Source organism: Bombina bombina, chromosome 12 (assembly GCF_027579735.1).
Source record: "Bombina bombina isolate aBomBom1 chromosome 12, aBomBom1.pri, whole genome shotgun sequence".
NCBI lineage: Eukaryota > Metazoa > Chordata > Amphibia > Anura > Bombinatoridae > Bombina > Bombina bombina.
The window spans coordinates 493,864-516,213 of record NC_069510.1 but is presented as its reverse complement, the minus strand read 5'-3'; the positions used below and the strand labels follow the sequence as shown (position 1 = coordinate 516,213).

Here is a 22,350-nt window from a genome sequence, read left to right as displayed (position 1 = left end):
TTGATACTTTGTTAAAATCAATCGATAGCAAAAGTTAAAGGTACATAGGAATACACATAAAAAATGATATACAATAACACTAAATGAACCACCGGTGGTTTAATTTAATAATAAAAAACTGGTACTATCTAAAAAAGAGGAGCTGATTTCCCTTAAGCGTAAATCAATGTGGGTTAGGCTGAAATGTCCACTTAGCAAATGTTTGTCAAATATAGAAATCCAACAATAAAAAAGGATTTGATTTAGAATTATTGTTGGATTTCATTTAGTGTTATTGTATATCATTTTTTATGTGTATTCCTATGTACCTTTAACTTTTGCTATCGATTGATTTTAACAAAGTATCAATTTCAAACATAAAGTATTAATTTCAAATATAAAGATTCTGAGATTTTATTAATAACTTTTGAGTCCGCTGTTTGTTTTTTATCATTGTTTTTTATCATCATTTTTATCATATTTATGTATAACAGTTATTATCAATATTAGGTATTTTTCTTGCCGTATCTTTAGTATATACCGTGCTGCCTTTAGCGCCACATCTATCTCTGTTTTTATCATTTGGGTTCTCATTTAGATTGCCTCCAGAGTGCAATCTTATTTTGATGTGTGCAGGTATTTTTAGTGCTTAGAAGTTTTAATTAATTTTAATATTGTTACTGGCTTCCAGTTATGTTTAGTGGGGCAAGAGTACCTTGTCCTCTTTGGGGTGGCGGAAAGGGGTGTGGCATAACAATATAATTGGCCGGTAACATCATAGAAGGAAGGTACAGTGGGCGTGTAGGACCCTAGTCGCCGAGGGGCTAGGGATAGGTCGGCTCGCTGGTCGATCTTCCTTGGGCGGAGAAGTAGGCGGAATGAGGGCGTCCTCATTTCCAGGGCGGCCACACCCCTTAGAGGGTTAATTAGGACAAGATCTTCTTGCCAGCTTGGTGGTTAATCAGGTTTAGGGTTATTTATTTATTTAATAAAGCAACCCCTCCCCCTGTTGGGGAGGTGGTTTTTTCTCCCAACTCTGAGTGTTGTGTCGTTATTATATAGATAAGATGGTATTTGGGAGGGTTGGTGTCAGGTTGACTGAATGAAACTAAAAAATGTAACCCCTTAAGTGTTTAATCACTGTTCTGATTATGACTGGTAGAGAAGGATCACTGCCCTGTGAGTTACTGATTGTCATATATTTTTAATTTACAAAAGAATAACGTATACAAACATAGCTGCTAAAATTGATTAATGATTACTCTGTGTATAATACTGTCACTCACTTGGGCTATATGATTGCATTGTGTGTATGTCTGGCAGTTAAGACAGCTATGTGATTGCTTTTTTGTGTATTAAATACAATGGTTAATTGATTTATTTTGATTGCTACTGGTAGCTAATCTGGGGATATAATAACAACATTGTATTTATAGCTGATAATGCAGCTCATTAAATAACTGCTTCTATTTGTTTTCCTGTTACAGGCAAACAGGGGGATGCACTTGTAAAACCACATACTGAGTCCTATGTTGCGCATAGGTAAGTTTAAGAAACGGCTATTGTGTAACCCACCTACTTCCCTTCCCAAGTTGCAGGCACTTTGCCCAGTATTGATGTGAAGGAGACCTAGCAACCCTATATATAACCATATGTAATATGTACATGAAAAAATAGGCTACCTTTTATATAAAACAATATATTTATTAGGTGATCTTATATTTATACTGTAAAGTAAATCTCTTCTTTACATGGTTGCAGCACACTGGGCACAGGCCATTAAATGCTCTGTACAGCCCCTACAGAGTCATCGGCCTCTACAGCATCTTTGGCTATTTTCTTATTCTGTGCAGCAGAGTCACTAAAACTCACTCCTCTCTCTCGGCTAGATTACGAGTTTTGCGTTAGAGGCTATGCGGTGCTAACGAGCAGTTTATGCTCACCGCTCACTTACAGACAGCACTGGTATTACTAGTTTTTACAAACCAGACAAGAAGTGAGCGTTGAGCAAAATTTTGCTCATTACCGCACTCCAATACCAGCGCTGCTTACGTTAGCGGTGAGCTGGTGTAACGTGCTCATGCACGATTTCCCCATTGGAATCAACCGGAAGAGCCAGCTGAAAAAAAGTCTAACACCTGCCAAAAAGAAGCGTAAAACTGCTTAACACAGCCCCATTAATTCCTATGTTGAAATAAAATTTATGTTTACACCTAACATGAACCCTGAGTCTAAACACCCCTAATCTTACACTTATTAACCCCTAATCTGTCTAAATAACATTGCTCTGATTTTCAGACTCCTTACCAAGCCCCTAAGTTTTATGTGAATACCGTCAGCTACCTTCTCCAGCTTGCTCCTGTTTGTGTAAAGTGTCTTTTCATATGCAAAAGAAGGGGGAGGGTCTTATTTCCCACTTGCAGTGGGCTTTCCAGCTGCCTTTTTAACAGAGCTAAACTGACAGCTTCTAAGTAAGTTTTTAAACAGTTTTATACTGGATTTTTTATATCAGTGTCTGTGCATCTTATTCTTTATAGTAGTGTCTTTTACATGCAGTTATATGAAAATGAGTGTATACTGTCCCTTTAAGGATAAACCATGTAAGAGGGTGTATACATTACTTATCAGCTGATTGTGTAAAGAACAGAGAGATGAGTGAGCTTAAGGATAAACCATGTAAGAGGGTGTATACATTACTCACCAGCTGATTGTGCAAAGAACAGATAGGTGTTTCTATTGTTAAAGGGCTTAGTAAAACTGAGGCTGTGGGTATTTTTACATAAAATGAAAAATTCAAGAACAAGGGGTCATGAGCTCAAGCTAAAGGGTAGTAGATTCAGGAGTAATTTGAGGAAGCTTCTTTACAGAAAGAGTGATTGATTTATGGAATAAACTTCCTCAAGAGGTAGTAATGACAAACACTGTGGGGGACTATAAAAATGCATGGGACAAGCATAAGGCTATCCTACAAACTAGATAAGTTTATACTGTTAGGTAATATCAGGCAGACTTGCTGGCCCTATGGCTCTTATCTGCCGTCAATATATATGTTTCTATGTGAGTGAGCTTAAAGGGACAGTATACACTCACCCTCAGCCTGCTGCCCATTGCATAGAGGAGGAAGAATGCTGGGGCATCCTACATGAAGCAGACCCCGTGTAAGGTGCCCACCAGGATAACCGGCAACAGCACCGGCAACTGGTTAAAGTGAATGGGAAGGTCAGTGGTCTACTGGATACTGGTGCTACCATGACCTTGCTTCAAAAGAACTTGGTGTCTGAGAACCAGCACACCAGAGACACTGTGGCTGTGAGGGTAGCAGGGGGCGCTGTGTTCAGCCTACCTGTTGCCCCGGTACATTTGGATTGGGGAGTGGGCTCTAGACATGTGAATGTGGGGGTCATGAAGGACTTACCAGCTGATGTTCTCCTTGGAAATGACTTGGCCCCCTTTGTTTCTGCCTACGCTCCCATGGGTCCCGCTGATGTTAACACTGTGACTACCCGTGCCCAAATCCGTGCCGCCGAGACCGACCCACCTGCTGCTAAGCTCCAGGACGCTGAGCTCAGTAAATCTCTATCCGCTATTTATACCTGGAAGTCCCGTTACAACGCGCTGATGAAGGAGAAGAGTCAAGTAGAGGATGAAATGGTCACGTTAAACAATCACGTAACAGTGCTAGCGGGAGAGAAGAGGAGCGCAGAGGAAAAAGCGTGTTTAGAACGGGAATCTCTGCTAGACAAGCTGCACCGACAGACCGCAGAAAACACCAGCTTCAGAGTGGAACATGAAACCGTAAAGACAAACTTAACGACACTGGAGGAAAAGCTGACGCTGGCTCATAGTGAGGTGCAGCAACTCAAGGGCACCCTATGTCAGTATGAAGGGCTTGTGGATACCTATAAAGAGCAGGTACAAAAAACTCGTAAAGAAGCCGATGAGATTTGTCTCCAACTGGAAAGAAGCGTCTCTGAAAACAAAAACTTGAAGGACTGTTTAGCCCTGGTCTGGGCACTGAAGAAGTTGAACCCTTATTTATACGGACAGGAATTCTCTCTCATAACGGGAATGCAGATGGATTGTCCCGGCAAACTGACATTCCTACCACCTCCTAGTCCGGTCATCCCCAAGTTGACCTGCCAAAGGGTCAAGCCAGGTCTGCCGGAGTGTCCCACCAGGAGGGAGCCATGTGACAGACCCCTCTGTCAGTACTGGAAGGGTTAACTTTGTTCAGTTTTGAGAAACTATTTTCTGAAGACAGGTTTCCTGGCATCAGCTATTGGTTACTGTAATTAAGTTTAGGTGATAAGTGTTCACATTGTTTAATCACCTCCAGAGATCAGACTGCCAGGTGCCAGGGAGGAATCCATTGTTTTCTTGTGTTTAATTGTTTCTTTGATTAAGTAATGTAATTCTATTGTATCCTGTAAAAGGGTGTGACGAGACCAATCTTGCAACATTGCATTGGAGGAGCATGGTTGCCGGCCTGCTGCCTTTAGACTATGGCCCCATGTTGAAACGCCCAAATTATCTCCTGGATAGAAGACTCTGTGGAACTGGTTTTGGGCAGAAAAGCCATGCTTCATTTGGTAACAAAGGACTTCAACCTAACTTTTAAACCCCTGAACCTATTCAAGTGAATTTTGGATATGTTTGTCCCCAAGATATACTGGTTAAAATGACATAAGTTATGTATGTGTGATGTATACTTCTAAAGTTATGAATAATGTGGGAAAACTGTGTTTCTCTGCCTATGATAATTAAATCAACGATTGTGTAAGGTAACTGCATCAACCATTGTGTAAGGTAATTGTATCAACCATTGTGTAAGGTAACTGCATCAACCATTGTGTACGGTAATTGCATCACCCATTGTGTAAGGTAATTGCATCAGGCAGAGGGGAGGATTTTGTGTGGGAGTGTCTGAGAGTATTGTATGTGTTTATTGGTTGTTTTACAAAACCCTGTGGGTGGTACTAATGTGTAAAAATGTGTATTTAAGAACAATAAACACACAGCTCTTGCTGATATCTGTTTGACCCTCACCATGGAGCTTTGACTCATGCTTGGGGGGAGGGAGAGGGGAAATTTACTGTATGCTGTGCCTCTGAAAGGGAAGATCTACTAAACGGCGGTTTAACCCTTTTATGCTTGGGGGTGCCGTAACAATTAATGGCAGTGGTGGGATCGTTCCCACAGCCAGAAGGACAGCTACAGGAGACACCATTCCATGGATTTACAAGTTGGGGGCAACGCATGTCCCAGTACAGTGACCCTAAAAGCAACATAATGGAACCAGCAGTGTTATATGAGGAGGAGGACCTGGATGGCCGGGATGCATTAAGGAAAGGCATCTGGTACCAGGCCCTGGATAATGTACAATACCAGCAGGGTAAGAGTCTCCCCAGTGAAGAGCAGCGGTTGCAGAAGCAAGTGGCCCTGCGGATGCCCTTCCTGGGAGAGCAGCCCCTGGAGGAATGGGTGAAGGAACTAGAGCACCGGGTATGGCAGGAGCTATGGCTGGAGGATGCCTACCAGGCGCTCTGGTGGTATATGGCACAGTATATACCCTGGACAGCCGAGAATGACAAGCCAGAGGGAGAGGAGTTTGATGGTCCTGGCTTGTTATGGGAGTCCTTTGCAGAGCCTGACTTTGGGAGCCCTGCGCAGACCAGACTTCAGGACATTTTCTATGAAAGGGAGGCTAGGCATGACTGGGATGACCCCCAAGGTAGAGCCAGACCTGGCTCACCTAGCAACCCTGGAGTGGGAACTGGAGCAGGACTACCAAGATCTCTTCCACTCCATTGGGAAGGCTCAGCAGGACAGCAAAGTGACAGACCCAGATCTAGACCCATTCAGCTGGGAAGATATTGTGGCGATTTACTGGGAAGAACCCCAGGTTGCCGGTGGAGATGGGACAGAGTTCTCTCCACCAGTCCTGCAGGGAATTGGGAGCCCAGACTCCATTCCCCAGCGGCAGGCTGAGTTACAGGGGGCAGAGACAGTCGGTCCTGTCCCCCAGCAGCAGAGTGAATTCCAGGGAATTGGGAGCCCAGACTCCATTCCCCAGCGGCAGGCTGAGTTACAGGGGGCAGAGACAGTCGGTCCTGTCCCCCAGCAGCAGAGTGAATTCCAGGGAATTGGGAGCCCAGACTCCATTCCCCAGCGGCAGGCTGAGTTACAGGGGGCAGAGACAGTCGGTCCTGTCCCCCAGCAGCAGAGTGAATTGCAGGGAATTGGGAGCCCAGACTCCATTCCCCAGTGGCAGGCTGAGTTACAGGGGGCAGAGACAGTTGGTCCTGTCCCCCACCAGCAGAGTGAATTGCAGGGAATTGGGAGCCCAGACTCCATTCCCCAGTGTCAGGCTGAGTTACAGGGGGCAGAGACAGTCGGTTCTGTCCCCCAGCAGCAGAGCAATGTACAGGGAATTGGGAGCCCAGGCTCCATTCCCCAGTGGCAGCTTGACATACCCAGGGGAGACAGTAAGCCCCACAACCATGCAGATGGGACCGTGGTCTCTGCACTCACTGCACAGGGGGTAGGGAAGGTCGGTCCTGTCCCCCAGCAACAGGGCTGTTTAGCCAAAGGGGAGACAGTCGGTCTCCCCCTCCCACAACCAGGCTCCAACCAGGCTACTTCTGTGGTAGCGCTGGCACCAGGGCAGAGTACCGCTGGTCTCTGCCCACTCAGCAACCCACCAAGGAAGCCTACCAGTCCCCCACACAGCCGTGGTGAGGCACCTAGAGATGGACAAGTTTCTCCTCTACCCAGGTGTAGTAACCATTTATTGTGGGTGGGCTGTACTGCTGATTGTGTTTTGTGGTTGGGCTGCTGGACTAACCAGGGCACTGACCGGCAGGAGGTCAGATACCCTGTTAGTCTGTTTGGAAAAGGGGAGAGATGTGACAAGACCAATCTCGCCACATTGCATTGGAGGAGCCTGATTGCTGGCCTGCTGCCTTTAGACTATGGCCCCATGTTGAAACGCCCAAATGATCTCCTGGATAGAAGACTCTGTGGAACTGGTTTTGGGCAGAAAAACCATGCTTCATTTGATAACAAAGGACTTCAACCTAACTTTTAATACCCTGAACCTATTCAAGTGAATTTTGGATATGTTTGTCCGCAAGTTATACTGGTTAAAATGATATAAGTTTTATGTATGTGTGATGTATACTTTTAAAGTTATGAATAATGTGGGAAAACTGTATTTCTCTGCCTATGATAATTACATCAACCATTGTGTAAGGTAACTGCATCAACCATTGTGTAAGGTAATTGCATCAACCATTGTGTAAGGTAATTGCATCGCCCATTGTGTAAGGTAATTGCATCACCCATTGTGTAAGGTAATTGCATCACCCATTGTGTAAGGTAATTGCATCACAGGCAGAGGGGATGATTTTGTGTGGGAGTGTCTGACAGTATTGTATGTGTTTATTGGTTGTTTTACAAAACCCTGTGGGTGGTACTAATGTGTAAAAATGTGTATTTGAGAACAATAAACACACAGCTCTTGCTGATATCTGTTTGACCCTCACCATGGAGCTTTGACTCATGCTTGGGGGGAGGGAGAGGGGAAATTTACTGTATGCTGTGCCTCTGAAAGGGAAGATCTACTAAACGGCAGTTTAACCCTTTTATGCGTGAGGGTGCCGTAACAAAGGGCGTCTTCCCTCTATCTAATGTACTATACTCTTCCAACCCCCCATCTGGCCTCCTAGGAAGTGTCAACCAGGTGGGAGACCTGCATAAATACTGAGCATATAGCCCTCAATAAAACACATTCTGTTTTACCCTCAAGATGGAGCTTGGTCTCGTGTTTGTGGGGAATTAACTGGGTTTGTGTGTTGCTGATCCCGTATTCAGGGCATCTTTCATCAGGTATTAACCCTTGATATCCGAGTTATACCATAACAGTACACAATCGGCCGGTAAGTAATATATGCACCCTGTTACATGGTTTATTCTTAAGCTCACTCATCTCTCTGTTCTTTACACAATCAGCCGGTAAGTAATGTATACACCCTCTTACATGGTTTATCCTTAAGCTCATTCCTCTCTCAGTTCTTTACACAATCAGCCGGTAAGTAATGTATACACCCTCTTACATGGTTTATCCTTAAGCTCACTCATCTCTCTGTTATTTACACAATCAGCCAGTAAGTAATGTGTACACCCTCTTACATGGTTTATCCTTAAGCTCACTCATCTCTCTGTTCTTTACACAATTAGTCAGTAAGTAATGTATACAACCTCTTAGATGGTTTATCCTTAAGCTCACTCATCTCTCTGTTCTTTACACAATCAGCCGGTAAGTAATGAATACACCCTCTTACATGGTTTATCCTAAAGCTCACTCATCTCTCTGTTCTGTACACAATCAGCCGGTAAGTAATGTATACACCCTCTTATATGGTTTATCCTTAAGCCCACTCATCTCTCTGTTCTGTACACAATCAGCCAGTAAGTAATGTATACACCCTCTTATATGGTTTATCTTTAAGCTCACTCATCTCTCTGTTCTTTACACAATTAGTCAGTAAGTAATGTATACAACCTCTTAGATGGTTTATCCTTACGCTCACTCATCTCTCTGTTCTTTACACAATCAGTCAGTAAGTAATGTATACACCCTGTTACATGGTTTTATCCTTAAGCTCACTCATCTCTCTGTTCTTTACACAATCAGTCAGTAAGTAATGTATACACCCTGTTACATGGTTTATCCTTAAGGTCACTCATCTCTCTGTTCTTTACACAATCAGCCAGTAAGTAATGTATATACCCTCTTACATGGTTTATCCTTACGCTCACTCATCTCTCTGTTCTTTAAACAGTCAGTAAGTAATGTATACACCCTGTTACATGGTTTTATCCTTAAGCTCACTCAACTTTCTGTTCTTCACACAATCAGCTGGTAAGTAATGTATACACCCTCTTACATGGTTTATCCTTAAGCTCACTCATCTCTCTGTTCTGTACACAATCAGTCAGTAAGTAATGTATACACCCTCTTAGATGGTTTATCCTTAAGCTCACTCATCTCTCTGTTCTGTACACAATCAGCCAGTAAGTAATGTATACACCCTCTTACATGGTTTATCCTTAAGCTCACTCATCTCTCTGTTCTTTACCTAATCAGCCGGTAAGTAATGTATACACCCTCTTATATGGTTTATCCTTAAGCTCACTCATCTCTCTGTTCCTTACACAATCAGCCAGTAAGTAATATATACACCCTCTTACATGGTTTATCCTTAAGCTCACTCATATCTCTGTTATTTACACAATCAGCTGGTAAGTAATGTATACATCCTCTTACATGGTTTATCCTTAAAGGGACAGCATACACTCATTTTCATATAACGGCATGTAATAGACACTACTACAGATACTGATATAAAAAATCCAGTATAAAACTGTTTAAAAACTTACTTAGAAGCTCTCAGTTTAGCTCGGTTGAAAAGGTAGTTGGAAAGCCCACTGCAAGTGGGAAATAATACACTCCCCCTTCTTTTGCATATGAAAAGACCCTTTACACAAACTGGAGCAAGCTGGAGAAGGTAGCTGACGGTATTCTCATAAAACTGTGGGGCTTGGCTAGGAGTCTGAAAATCAGAGCAATGTTATTTAAAATATAAGCAAAACTATACATTTAAAAAAAAAAAACTTTATGGGCTATATAAAAAGATCATCTACAAAACATTTATGCAAAGAAAAAATTATTGTATAATGTCCCTTTAAGCTCACTTACCTCTCAAGTCTGTACACAATCAGCCAGTAAGTTAATTTATGCATCCTCTCATGTGATTTATCTTTAATCTCACTCACCTCTTTGTTCTTTACTCAAACAGCCGGTAATAATGTATACAACCTCTTACCTGATTTACCCTTTAACTGACTTCTCTCTCTGTTCTTGTTAACCCTCACCCTGATTGTAATATGCTAACCCTAAAAACCTTAACCTGTAGAATAGCTTATAGCACGTGTTCCCTGAGCACTGTATAACAATGAGCAGGGGGAGAAGGTGTGAATAGAGTAGCTTATAGCCTGTGGCCCCTGAGAACTCAATGAGTAGAGGGAGGGAGTGTGTGTGTGTAGATTAGTTTATAGCACGTGGCCCCAGAGCACTGTATAATAATGAGGGAGGGGGAGCATGCCCTAGAACAGCTGATAACACGTGGTCCATAAACACTGGACAGGGGGAGTGCACACATCTCAGTTGTTTTGTACCTTTACGGTGGCTAAATAATATCTGTGCAAGCGCACAGCTGAGACGGAACAGTGCCCTAATAGCCTAATTAACCCATTTTAATTATTATTTAAAATGAATAATTAATTTGATATTAAGTTTGTATTTGAAGTTGATACATTAAATACAAAATAAATTAATAAATAAGTTATCCAGTAGAGGGAGCCATTAGCCAAGAAAGTTTTTATTTGTTTATGGGAAATGTAGTTCCTAACATCTGTGACACTGGGATATGTAGGCAAATGTCTCATGTAATTGTAGGTTATATTGGGATACATATGTAGTACTTAACACAAGTGTTTATGGAATATGTATGCTACAGCTGGATGTCACCACAAGCTCTACTGGGATATGTAGTTCATAATGTGGTTGATTCTGGGATACGTAGGCTAGGAGATGCTTGCTTTTATGCATATTGTTTTTTTCTTTTAACCCTAACCTATTTATTTGACTTTCCAAAGCTTTTAAACATCTCATACTACCTATGTTAAATTAATTAATTTTTAATATCTAAAATATTGTTAAAAAAAATCTTGCAGTATATTAAAAATAGTATTTCAATTAGCAAAACCGATAAAGTAATGCAGTAGTTATATTTATCCACTAGATGGAGCTATTTAAAGTCTAAGCAAAACCGTTATATAATGATTTGATTACAAAATATATTACTAATACAGTCAACCACTAGACGGCGACACTGACCTTCTAATGTAGTTCCTAACATGTGTGATGCTGGGATATATGTAAGCTATGTGACGTATAATGCTAGGTTCTGTTGGGATATGTAGTTCTACTTGCAGGTGCCCCAGGGATATGTAGGCTTCAGCAGGATTTCACCGTAGAGACTAAAGGCGTATATAGTTCCTATCTATGTAGGTTTCGGTGAGATTTTATCGCAGAGACCTATGTAGTTCCTTTTCCTAGTGCTGCTGGGATATGTAGGCTTTGAAGATTTTGCAGCAGAGACGCTTGGGGTATGTAGTTCCTATCGCTAATACTTCTGGGATATGTAGGCTTCGGCTGGATTTCACCGCAGATGCTATTGGGCTATGTAGTTCCTATTCCTAGTGCTGCTGGGATATGTAGGCTTTGAAGATTTTGCAGCAGAGACGCTTGGGGTATGTAGTTCCTATCGCTAATACTTCTGGGATATGTAGGCTTCGGCTGGATTTCACCGCAGATGCTATTGGGCTATGTAGTTCCTATTCCTAGTGCTACTGGGATATGTAGGCTTTGAAGATTTTGCAGCAGAGACGCTTGGGGTATGTAGTTCCTATCGCTAATACTTCTGGGATATGTAGGCTTCGGCTGGATTTCACCGCAGATGCTATTGGGCTATGTAGTTCCTATTACTAGTGCTGCTGGGATATGTAGGCTTTGAAGATTTTGCAGCAGAGACGCTTGGGGTATGTAGTTCCTATCGCTAATACTTCTGGGATATGTAGGCTTCGGCTGGATTTCACCGCAGATGCTATTGGGCTATGTAGTTCCTAATTCCTAGTGCTGCTGGGATATGTAGGCTTTGAAGATTTTGCAGCAGAGACGCTTGGGGTATGTAGTTCCTATCGCTAATACTTCTGGGATATTGTAGGCTTCGGCTGGATTTCACCGCAGATGCTATTGGGCTATGTAGTTCCTATTCCTAGTGCTGCTGGGATATGTAGGCTTTGAAGATTTTGCAGCAGAGACGCTTTGGGTATGTAGTTCCTATCGCTAATACTTCTGGGATATGTAGGCTTCGGCTGGATTTCACCGCAGATGCTATTGGGCTATGTAGTTCCTATTCCTAGTGCTGCTGGGATATGTAGGCTTTGAAGATTTTGCAGCAGAGACGCTTGGGGTATGTAGTTCCTATCGCTAATACTTCTGGGATATGTAGGCTTCGGCTGGATTTCACCGCAGATGCTATTGGGCTATGTAGTTCCTATTCCTAGTGCTGCTGGGATATGTAGGCTTTGAAGATTTTGCAGCAGAGACGCTTGGGGTATGTAGTTCCTATCGCTAATACTTCTGGGATATTGTAGGCTTCGGCTGGATTTCACCGCAGATGCTATTGGGCTATGTAGTTCCTATTCCTAGTGCTGCTGGGATATGTAGGCTTTGAAGATTTTGCAGCAGAGACGCTTGGGGTATGTAGTTCCTATCGCTAATACTTCTGGGATATTGTAGGCTTCGGCTGGATTTCATCGCAGATGCTATTGGGCTATGTAGTTCCTATTCCTAGTGCTGCTGGGATATGTAGGCGTCAGGTGATTCACAGCGCTGGTATTTTTGGGATGTGTATTTTGGTACATTTGGGATACCTACGCATCTGCATGAGCTCTATATAAATCACGGCCTGTGTTAGCCGCAGTAATGTTTGTTTATGTAGTTCCGTGCGCGGGTGGTGTTCAGCTGTACAACTGTGCAGAGCATATTCTAATATCGACCACACGATGGCGCCATTGTATATAGAAACGCTATTTGTACTGCTTTCATGTAGATACGTTCGTGTACATAAGCAATTGCGCCACCGTGTGGTGGAATTCTATATTACGTGTAACTAACCAGTTTTGATTATTATTGCTTTTATATAAGCCTTGTTTGAACAAAATGGAAATCATTTTAAGCTATCCTACATTGTTATTCCTGTTCTATACTTTTGTAATTAGACCCAGAAAGAAATTGTTTTCATATTAATACACAGTTGCCCTTTGATATATATTAGCCGCAGTAATGTTTGTTTATGTAGTTCCGTGCGCAGGTGGTGTTCAGCTGTACAACTGTGCAGAGCATATTCTAATATTGACCACACGATGGCGCTATTGTATATAGAAACGCTATTTGTGCTGCTTACTTTCATCTAGATACGTTTGTGTACATAAGCAATTGCGCCACCGTGTGGTAGAGTTACATATTCAAGAAGAACTGAAGCTTTTCCATATTTCACATTTATGAAATAAAAATGATATTTTTTAAATATTTATTATTACTATCCGTAGTAACTTTATTTATGAGCACTCTGTATTACATGTGTTTGCTTTTTGTTTTGTTAGCATGACACCAGAGGGGCTCCGTAATAATTTGTATTTGCATAAGACAGTTTCATATGTAGTTAGTTAAACTCATTGTGATAAAACACATGATATAAAGAAGGACTAGCACAGTATATAACTAGGGTAGCACTGTGTTCTATTGGGCAGATATGTATTTCAAGGAGCTGTCTACTAACATCTACAGAAAATAAATGGAAACAAATAAATGATAATAATAAATAATATTAATAACTATTCTTAAAAGCAGTACCAGAAATAAGTAAACTACGCATGTACAAAGCACATTTTTTAGGAGATGGTCATATTTGTAAAAAAAAAAAAAAAAGCTTTAATAATATGAAATCCTGTAAGGAAGAGAGCAGATAAAAACAAGTAAGTAGAACTACGAACAGAAATGATTTTTGTATTAATTGCACTATAGGGACACAAATGGTCTGTTTTACTGGCACAGAATGTAGAATCACATCTCCTACTGGCCTTATTGATTAAATCCATGCTCTACATGTTATAGACTGAAAAGGAGTCAAAGAAAAGTAATCAGTTTATATGTTAATACTTAAAAAGGCTTTAAATCATGGCTTTGTATTTCACCAGCAGAAAAAAGTGTTTAATCACTGTTCTGATTATGACTGGTAGAGAAGGATCACTGCCCTGTGAGTTACTGATTGTCATATATTTTTAATTTACAAAAGAATAACGTATACAAACATAGCTGCTAAAATTGATTAATGATTACTCTGTGTATAATACTGTCACTCACTTGGGCTAGTGTGTATGTCTGGCAGTTAAGACAGCTATGTGATTGCTTTTTTGTGTATTAAATACAATGGTTAATTGATTTATTTTGATTGCTACTGGTAGCTAATCTGGGGGATATAATAACAACATTGTATTTATAGCTGATAATGCAGCTCATTAAATAACTGCTTCTATTTGTTTTCCTGTTACAGGCAAACAGGGGGATGCACATGTAAAACCACATACTGAGTCCTATGTTGCGCATAGGTAAGTTTAAGAAACGGCTATTGTGTAACCCACCTACTTCCCTTCCCAAGTTGCAGGCACTTTGCCCAGTATTGATGTGAAGGAGACCTAGCAACCCTATATATAACCATATGTAATATGTACATGAAAAAATAGACTACCTTTTATATAAAACAATATATTTATTAGGTGATCTTATATTTATACTGCTTAACACAGCCCCATTAATTCCTATGTTGAAATAAAATTTATGTTTACACCTATCATGAACCCTGAGTCTAAACACCCCTAATCTTACACTTATTAACCCCTAATCTGTCTAAATAACATTGCTCTGATTTTCAGACTCCTTACCAAGCCCCTAAGTTTTATGTGAATACCGTCAGCTACCTTCTCCAGCTTGCTCCTGTTTGTGTAAAGTGTCTTTTCAGATGCAAAAGAAGGGGGAGGGTCTTATTTCCCACTTGCAGTGGGCTTTCCAGCTGCCTTTTTAACAGAGCTAAACTGATAGCTTCTAAGTAAGTTTTTAAACAGTTTTATACTGGATTTTTTATATCAGTGTCTGTGCATCTTATTCTTTATAGTAGTGTCTTTTACATGCAGTTATATGAAAATGAGTGTATACTGTCCCTTTAAGGATAAACCATGTAAGAGGGTGTATACATTACTTATCAGATGATTGTGTAAAGAACAGAGAGATGAGTGAGCTTAAGGATAAACCATGTAAGAGGGTGTATACATTACTTACCGGCTGATTGTGTAAAGAACAGAGAGATGAGTGAGCTTAAGGATAAACCATGTAAGAGGGTGTATACATTACTTACTGACTGATTGTGTAAAGAACAGAGAGATCAGTGAGCTTAAGGATAAACCATGTAAGAGGGTGTATACATTATTACCGGCTGATTAGGTAAAGAACAGAGCGATGAGTGAGATTTAGGATAAACCATGTAAGAGGGTGTATACTTACTTACAGGCTGATTGTGTAAAGAACAGAGAGATGAGTGAGCTTAAGGATAAACCATATAAGAGGGTGTATACATTACTTACTGACTGATTGTGTAAAGAACAGAGAGATGAGTGAGCTTTAGGATAAACCATGTAAGAGGGTATATACATTACTTACTGACTGATTGTGTACAGAACAGAGCGATGAGTGAGATTTAGGATAAACCATGTAAGAGGGTGTATACATTACTTACCGGCTGATTGTGTAAAGAACAGAGAGATCAGTGAGTTTAAGGATAAACCATGTAAGAGGGTGTATAAATTACTTACTGACTGATTGTGCAAAGAACAGAGAGATGAGTGAGCTTAAGGATAAACCATGTAAGAGGGTGTATACATTATTACCGGCTGATTAGGTAAAGAACAGAGAGATGAGTGAGCTTTAGGCTAAACCATGTAAGAGGGTGTATACATTACTTACCGGCTGATTGTGTAAAGAACAGAGAGATGAGTGAGCTTAAGGATAAACCATGTTAGAGGGTGCTTAAGGATAAACCATGTAAGAGGGTGTATACATTACTTTCTGATTGTGTAAATAACAGAGAGATGAGTGAGCTTTAGGATAAACCATGTAAGAGGGTATATACATTACTTACTGACTGATTGTGTACAGAACAGAGCGATGAGTGAGATTTAGGATAAACCATGTAAGAGGGTGTATACATTACTTACCGGCTGATTGTGTAAAGAACAGAGAGATCAGTGAGTTTAAGGATAAACCATGTAAGAGGGTGTATAAATTACTTACTGACTGATTGTGCAAAGAACAGAGAGATGAGTGAGCTTAAGGATAAACCATGTAAGAGGGTGTATACATTATTACCGGCTGATTAGGTAAAGAACAGAGAGATGAGTGAGCTTTAGGCTAAACCATGTAAGAGGGTGTATACATTACTTACCGACTGATTGTGTAAAGAACAGAGAGATGAGTGAGCTTAAGGATAAACCATGTAAGAGGGTGTATACATTACTTACCGGCTGATTGTGTAAAGAACAGAGAGATGAGTGAGCTTAAGGATAAACCATGTTAGAGGGTGCTTAAGGATAAACCATGTAAGAGGGTGTATACATTACTTTCTGATTGTGTAAATAACAGAGAGATGAGTGAGCTTAAGGATAAACCATGTAAGAGGGTATATACATTACTTACTGACTGTGTAAAGAACAGAGCGATGAGTGAGATTTAGGATAAACCATGTAAGAGGGTGTATACATTACTCACCGTCTGATTGTGTAAAGATCAGAGAGATAAGTGAGATTAAGGATAAACCATGTAAGAGGGTATATACATTACTTACCGGCTGATTGTGTAAAGAACAGAGAGATGAGTGAGCTTAAGGATAAACCATGTAAGAGGGTGTATACATTATTACCGGCTGATTAGGTAAACAACAGAGAGATGAGTGAGCTTTAGGCTAAACCATGTAAGAGGGTGTATACATTACTTACCGGCTGATTGTGTAAAGAACAGAGAGATGAGTGAGCTTAAAGATAAACCATGTAAGAGGGTGTATACATTACTTACCAGCTGATTGTGTAAAGACCAGAGAGATGAGTGAGCTTAAGGATAAACCATCTAAGAGGGTGTATACATTACTTACTGACTTATTGTGTAAAGAACAGAGAGATGAGTGAGTTTAAGGCTAAACCATGTAAGAGGGTGTATACATTACTTACTGACTGATGTGTAAAGAACAGAGAGATGAGTGAGCTTAAGGATAAACCATGTAAGAGGGTGTATACATTACTTACCGGCTGATTGTGTAAAGAACAGAGAGATGAGTGAGCTTAAGGATAAACCATGTAAGAGGGTGTATACATTACTTACCGGCTGATTGTGTAAAGAACAGAGAGATGAGTGAGCTTAAGGATAAACCATGTAAGAGGGTGTATACATTACTTACCGGCTGATTGTGTAAAGAACAGAGAGATGAGTGAGCTTAAGGATAAACCATGTAAGAGGGTGTGTACATTACTTACTGACTGATTGTGTAAAGAACAGAGAGATGAGTGAGCTTAAGGATAAACCATGTAAGAGGGTGTATACATTACTCACCGGCTGATTGTGTAAAGAACAGAGAGATGAGTGAGCTTAAGGATAAACCATGTTAGAGGGTGCTTAAGGATAAACCATGTAAGAGGGTGTATACATTACTTTCTGATTGTGTAAATAACAGAGAGATGAGTGAGCTTAAGGATAAACCATGTAAGAGGGTGTATACATTACTTACTGACTGATTGTGTAAAGAACAGAGAGATGAGTGAGCTTAAGGATAAACCATGTAATAGGGTGTATACATTACTTACCGACTGATTGTGTAAAGAACAGAGAGATGAGTGAGCTTAAGGATAAACCATGTAAGAGGGTGTATACATTACTTACTGACTGATTGTGTACAGAACAGAGAGATGAGTGAGCTTAAGGATAAACCATGTAAGAGGGTGTATACATTACTTACCGACTGATTGTGTAAAGAACAGAGAGATGAGTGAGCTTAAGGATAAACCATGTAAGAGGGTGTATACATTACTTACTGACTGATTGTGTACAGAACAGAGAGATGAGTGAGCTTAAGGATAAACCATCTAAGAGGGTGTATATATTACTTACTGACTGATTGTGTAAAGAACAGAGAGATGAGTGAGCTTAAGGATAAACCATGTAAGGATAAACTTAAGGATAAACCATGAGTGAGCTTAAGGATAAACCATGTAAAACATTACGCACATAAAAGCTACTACTTTAAAAGGACCGGTAATTACCACGCCCCCTTGACCACGCCCCTGACCACACCCCCACTGACACAGCGCCAGGTGGTCCCAGTTTCACCTCTAAAAATTATGGTAAGCCTAGTCAGATATGTATTTCAAGGAGCTGTCTACTAACATCTACAGGAAATAAATGGAAACAAATAAATGCTAATAATAAATAATATTAATAACTATTCTTAAAAGCAGTACCAGAAGTAAGTAAACTACGCATGTACAAAGCACAGTTTTTAGGAGATGGCCATATTTGTAAAAAAAGAAATGCTTTAATAATATGAAATCCTGTAAGGAAGAGCAGAGTAGAACTACGAACAGAAATGATTTTTGTATTAATTGCACTATAGGGACACAAATGGTCTGTTTTACTGGCACAGAATGTAGAATCACATCTCCTACTGGCCTTATTGATTAAATCCATGCTCTACATGTTATAGACTGAAAAGGAGTCAAAGAAAAGTAATCGGTTTATATGTTAATACTTAAAAAGGCTTTAAATCATGGCTTTGTATTTCACCAGCAGAAAAAAGTGTTTAATCACTGTTCTGATTATGACTGGTAGAGAAGGATCTCTGCCCTGTGAGTTACTGATTGTCATATATTTTTAATTTACAAAAGAATAACGTATACAAACATAGCTGCTAAAATTGATTAATGATTACTCTGTGTATAATACTGTCACTCACCTGGGCTATATGATTGCATTGTGTGTATGTCTGGCAGTTAAGACAGCTATGTGATTGCTTTTTTGTGTATTAAATACAATGGTTAATTGATTTATTTTGATTGCTACTGGTAGCTAATCTGGGGATATAATAACAACATTGTATTTATAGCTGATAATGCAGCTCATTAAATAACTGCTTCTATTTGTTTTCCTGTTACAGGCAAACAGGGGGATGCACTTGTAAAACCACATACTGAGTCCTATGTTGCGCATAGGTAAGTTTAAGAAACGGCTATTGTGTAACCCACCTACTTCCCTTCCCAAGTTGCAGGCACTTTGCCCAGTATTGATGTGAAGGAGACCTAGCAACCCTATATATAACCATATGTAATATGTACATGAAAAAATAGACTACCTTTTATATAAAACAATATATTTATTAGGTGATCTTATATTTATACTGTAAAGTAAATCTCTTGCAGCACACTGGGCACAGGCCATTAAATGCTCTGTACAGCCCCTACAGAGTCATCGGCCTCTACAGCATCTTTGGCTATTTTCTTATTCTGTGCAGCAGAGTCACTAAAACTCAGTCCTCTCTCTGTTTTTTACTCAGTTAGCCAGTAAGTAAGGTATACACCCTCTTACACGGTTTATCCCTAAGCTCATTCCTCTCTCAGTTCTTTACACCATCAGCCAGTAAGTAATGTATACACCCTCTTACATGGTTTATCCTTAAGCTCACTCATCTCTCTGGTCTTTACACAATCAGTCAGTAAGTAATGTATACACCCTCTTACATGGTTTATCCCTAAGCTCATTCCTCTCTCAGTTCTTTACACAATCAGTCAGTAAGTAATGTATACACCCTCTTACATGGTTTATCCCTAAGCTCATTCCTCTCTCAGTTCTTTACACAATCGATCAGTAAGTAATGTATACACCCTCTTACATGGTTTATCCTTAAGCTCACTCATCTCTCTGGTCTTTACACAATCAGCCGGTAAGTAATGTATACACCCTCTTACATGGTTTATCCTTAAGCTCACTCATCTCTCTGGTCTTTACACAATCAGCCGGTAAGTAATGTATACACCCTCTTACATGGTTTATCCTTAAGCTCACTCATCTCTCTGTTCTTTACACAATCAGTCAATAAGTAGTGTATACTCCCTCTTAGATGGTTTATTCTTAAGCTCACTCATCTCTCTGTTCTTTACTCAAACAGCCGGTAAGTAATGTATACACCCTCTTACATGGTTTATCCTTAACCTTACTCATCTCTCTGTAATGTATACACCCTCTTATATGGTTTAGCCTTAAGCTCACTCATCTCTCTCTTCTTTACACAATCAGTCAGTAAGTAGTGTATACACCCTCTTACATGGTTTATCCTTAAGCTCATTTCTCTCTCAGTTCTTTACATAATCAGCCGGTAAGTAATGTATACACCCTCTTACATGGTTTATCCTTAAGCTCACTCATCTCTCTGTTATTTACACAATCAGCCTGTAAGTAATGTATACACCCTCTTACATGGTTTATCCTTAAGCTCACTTATCTCTCTGTTCTGTACATGTGACAGACCCCTCTGTCAGTACTGGAAGGGTTAACTTTGTTCATTTTTGAGAAACTATTTTCTGAAGACAGGTTTCCTGGCATCAGCTATTGTTTACTGTAATTAAGTTTAGGTGATAAGTATTCACATTTTTTAATCACCTCCAGAGATCAGACTGCCAGGGAGGAATCCATTGTTTTCTTGTGTTTAATTGTTTCTTTGGTTAAGTAATGTAATTCTATTGTATCCTGTAAAATGGTGTCTTCCCTCTATCTAATGTACTATACTCTTCCAACCCCCCATCTGGTCTCCTAGGGAGTGTCAACCAGGTGGGAGACCTGCATAAATACTGGGCATATAGCCCTTAATAAAACACATTCTGTTTTACCCTCAAGATGGAGCTTGGTCTCGTGTTTGGGGGGAATTAACTGGGTTCGTGTGTTGCTGATCCCGTATTCAGGGCATCTTTCATCAGGTATTAACCCTTGATATCCGGGTTATACCATAACAATTAGTGGCAAGCGACGGGATGGTCCTCATCGCCCAGAAGAGCAAGTACACATCCAGACCTAATGAGAATACCGTATGAAAGGCTGAAAAGAGCCACCCTTAAAGACCTGCTAGAACAACGGGGCCGACAGGCCAGTAACCTCAGGAAGAGGGAGATTATTACAATACTGACCGAAATGGACGGAGTACCAGGGACCGAAGGAACCAATGAGCCCAGCATATCAGACAGAACTCCCGAAGAAGCAAGCTTTGACCGGGCGGTTAAAATAAGACTGGCACATTATGGCCTCAACCCGACTGCCGAAATTATCGACCGGGTCATAGCAGCTGTGGACGCCAACCTACTTCGCCAAAGCGGCGCTGCAGCAGCCCAAGTCACAGCAACCCCAGTGTAAAAGAGAAAAGTATATTTTGCAGCTTTTAAAAACTTCATGGAAACAGAAGGAGAGATTGATGGGTACCTTGCGGATTTTGAGAGGCAATGTGCCCTACACAAGGTACCCGCAGAGGACTGGGTCACAATATTATCTGGAAAATTATCCGGCTGGGCCAGTGAGGCTTTTGGGCCATTCCAGATGAGGAAGTCGGGGATTATAATGCTGTAAAAGAGGCTCTGCTCTCCAGGTATGCGATTACACCGGAGGCATACAGGAGACGGTTCAGAGACACTGCTAAACTAGCTGGAGATTCCTACGTCGGGTGGGCGTGTAAGGTGCACCGCACAGCAGCTCACTGGATGGCGGAGTGCCAACCTGTATCTGGGGAAGAGGTGCTGCAGCTATTCCTGTTGGAACATTGCTTTGATAAGTTATCCGCAGGAGTTAGAGAGTGGGTTCGGGACCGTAAACCCTCCACCCTGCATGAAGCTGCTCGCCTGGCAGATGAGTATACGGATACCCGCACTGGACAGTGCTACCACTAAGATCCCTTCCAGAGTGGAGTACCGACCCACAGTCACCCCAGCAGCTACCAGTTACCAACCCCTGGCGCACCGCTCTACCACACCGCCTCCAGCCACAAACTATCCGCAGACAGCCCCGTTCAACTCACGGGACTACTTACAGCCTATTCTGTGCTTTGGATGTAAGCAACTAGGGCACAAAAGACCAGAGTGTCCCCTAAACACAGCGAACCAAGCACAGTCCTGGAGGAGACCCGCTGGCGGAAACCCACGTAACCCTCAGCATGTTGCCCATTGCATAGAGGAGGAAGAATGCTGGGGCATCCTACATGAAGCAGACCCCGTGCAAGGTGCCCACCAGGATAACCGGCAACAGCACCAGCAACTGGTTAAAGTGAATGGGAAGGTCAGTGGTCTACTGGATACTGGTGCTACCATGACCTTGCTTCAAAAGAACTTGGTGTCTGAGAACCAGCACACCAGAGACACTGTGGCTGTGAGGGTAGCAGCCGCACCACAGTAGTTTATCTTTCAAGCTTTATTAGTACCTGGAGGTAAAAACATGACGTTTCGGGCTCAGTAGCCCTTAATCATATCCCGAAACGTCATGTTTTTACCTCCAGGTACTAATAAAGCTTGAAAGATAAACTACTGTGGTGCGGCTGGACTTTCTTTGATTTGGAT

General features: G+C 41.1%; 1 protein-coding gene across 1 annotated transcript in view; it reads left to right on the top strand.

Annotated features, from left to right (window-relative positions):
- Nucleotides 1–18,975, top strand: part of LOC128643200 (uncharacterized) — a 47,712-nt gene extending 28,737 nt beyond the window's left edge. The window contains exons 3-5 of the mRNA XM_053696183.1: nucleotides 1,467–1,521; nucleotides 14,223–14,277; nucleotides 18,918–18,975. Coding sequence (XP_053552158.1) covers nucleotides 1,467–1,521; nucleotides 14,223–14,259 — 92 coding nt within the window. The 3' untranslated portion in view covers nucleotides 14,260–14,277; nucleotides 18,918–18,975. The remainder of the gene's footprint in view (nucleotides 1–1,466; nucleotides 1,522–14,222; nucleotides 14,278–18,917) is intronic.
- The last annotated feature ends 3,375 nt before the right edge of the window (nucleotides 18,976–22,350 follow it).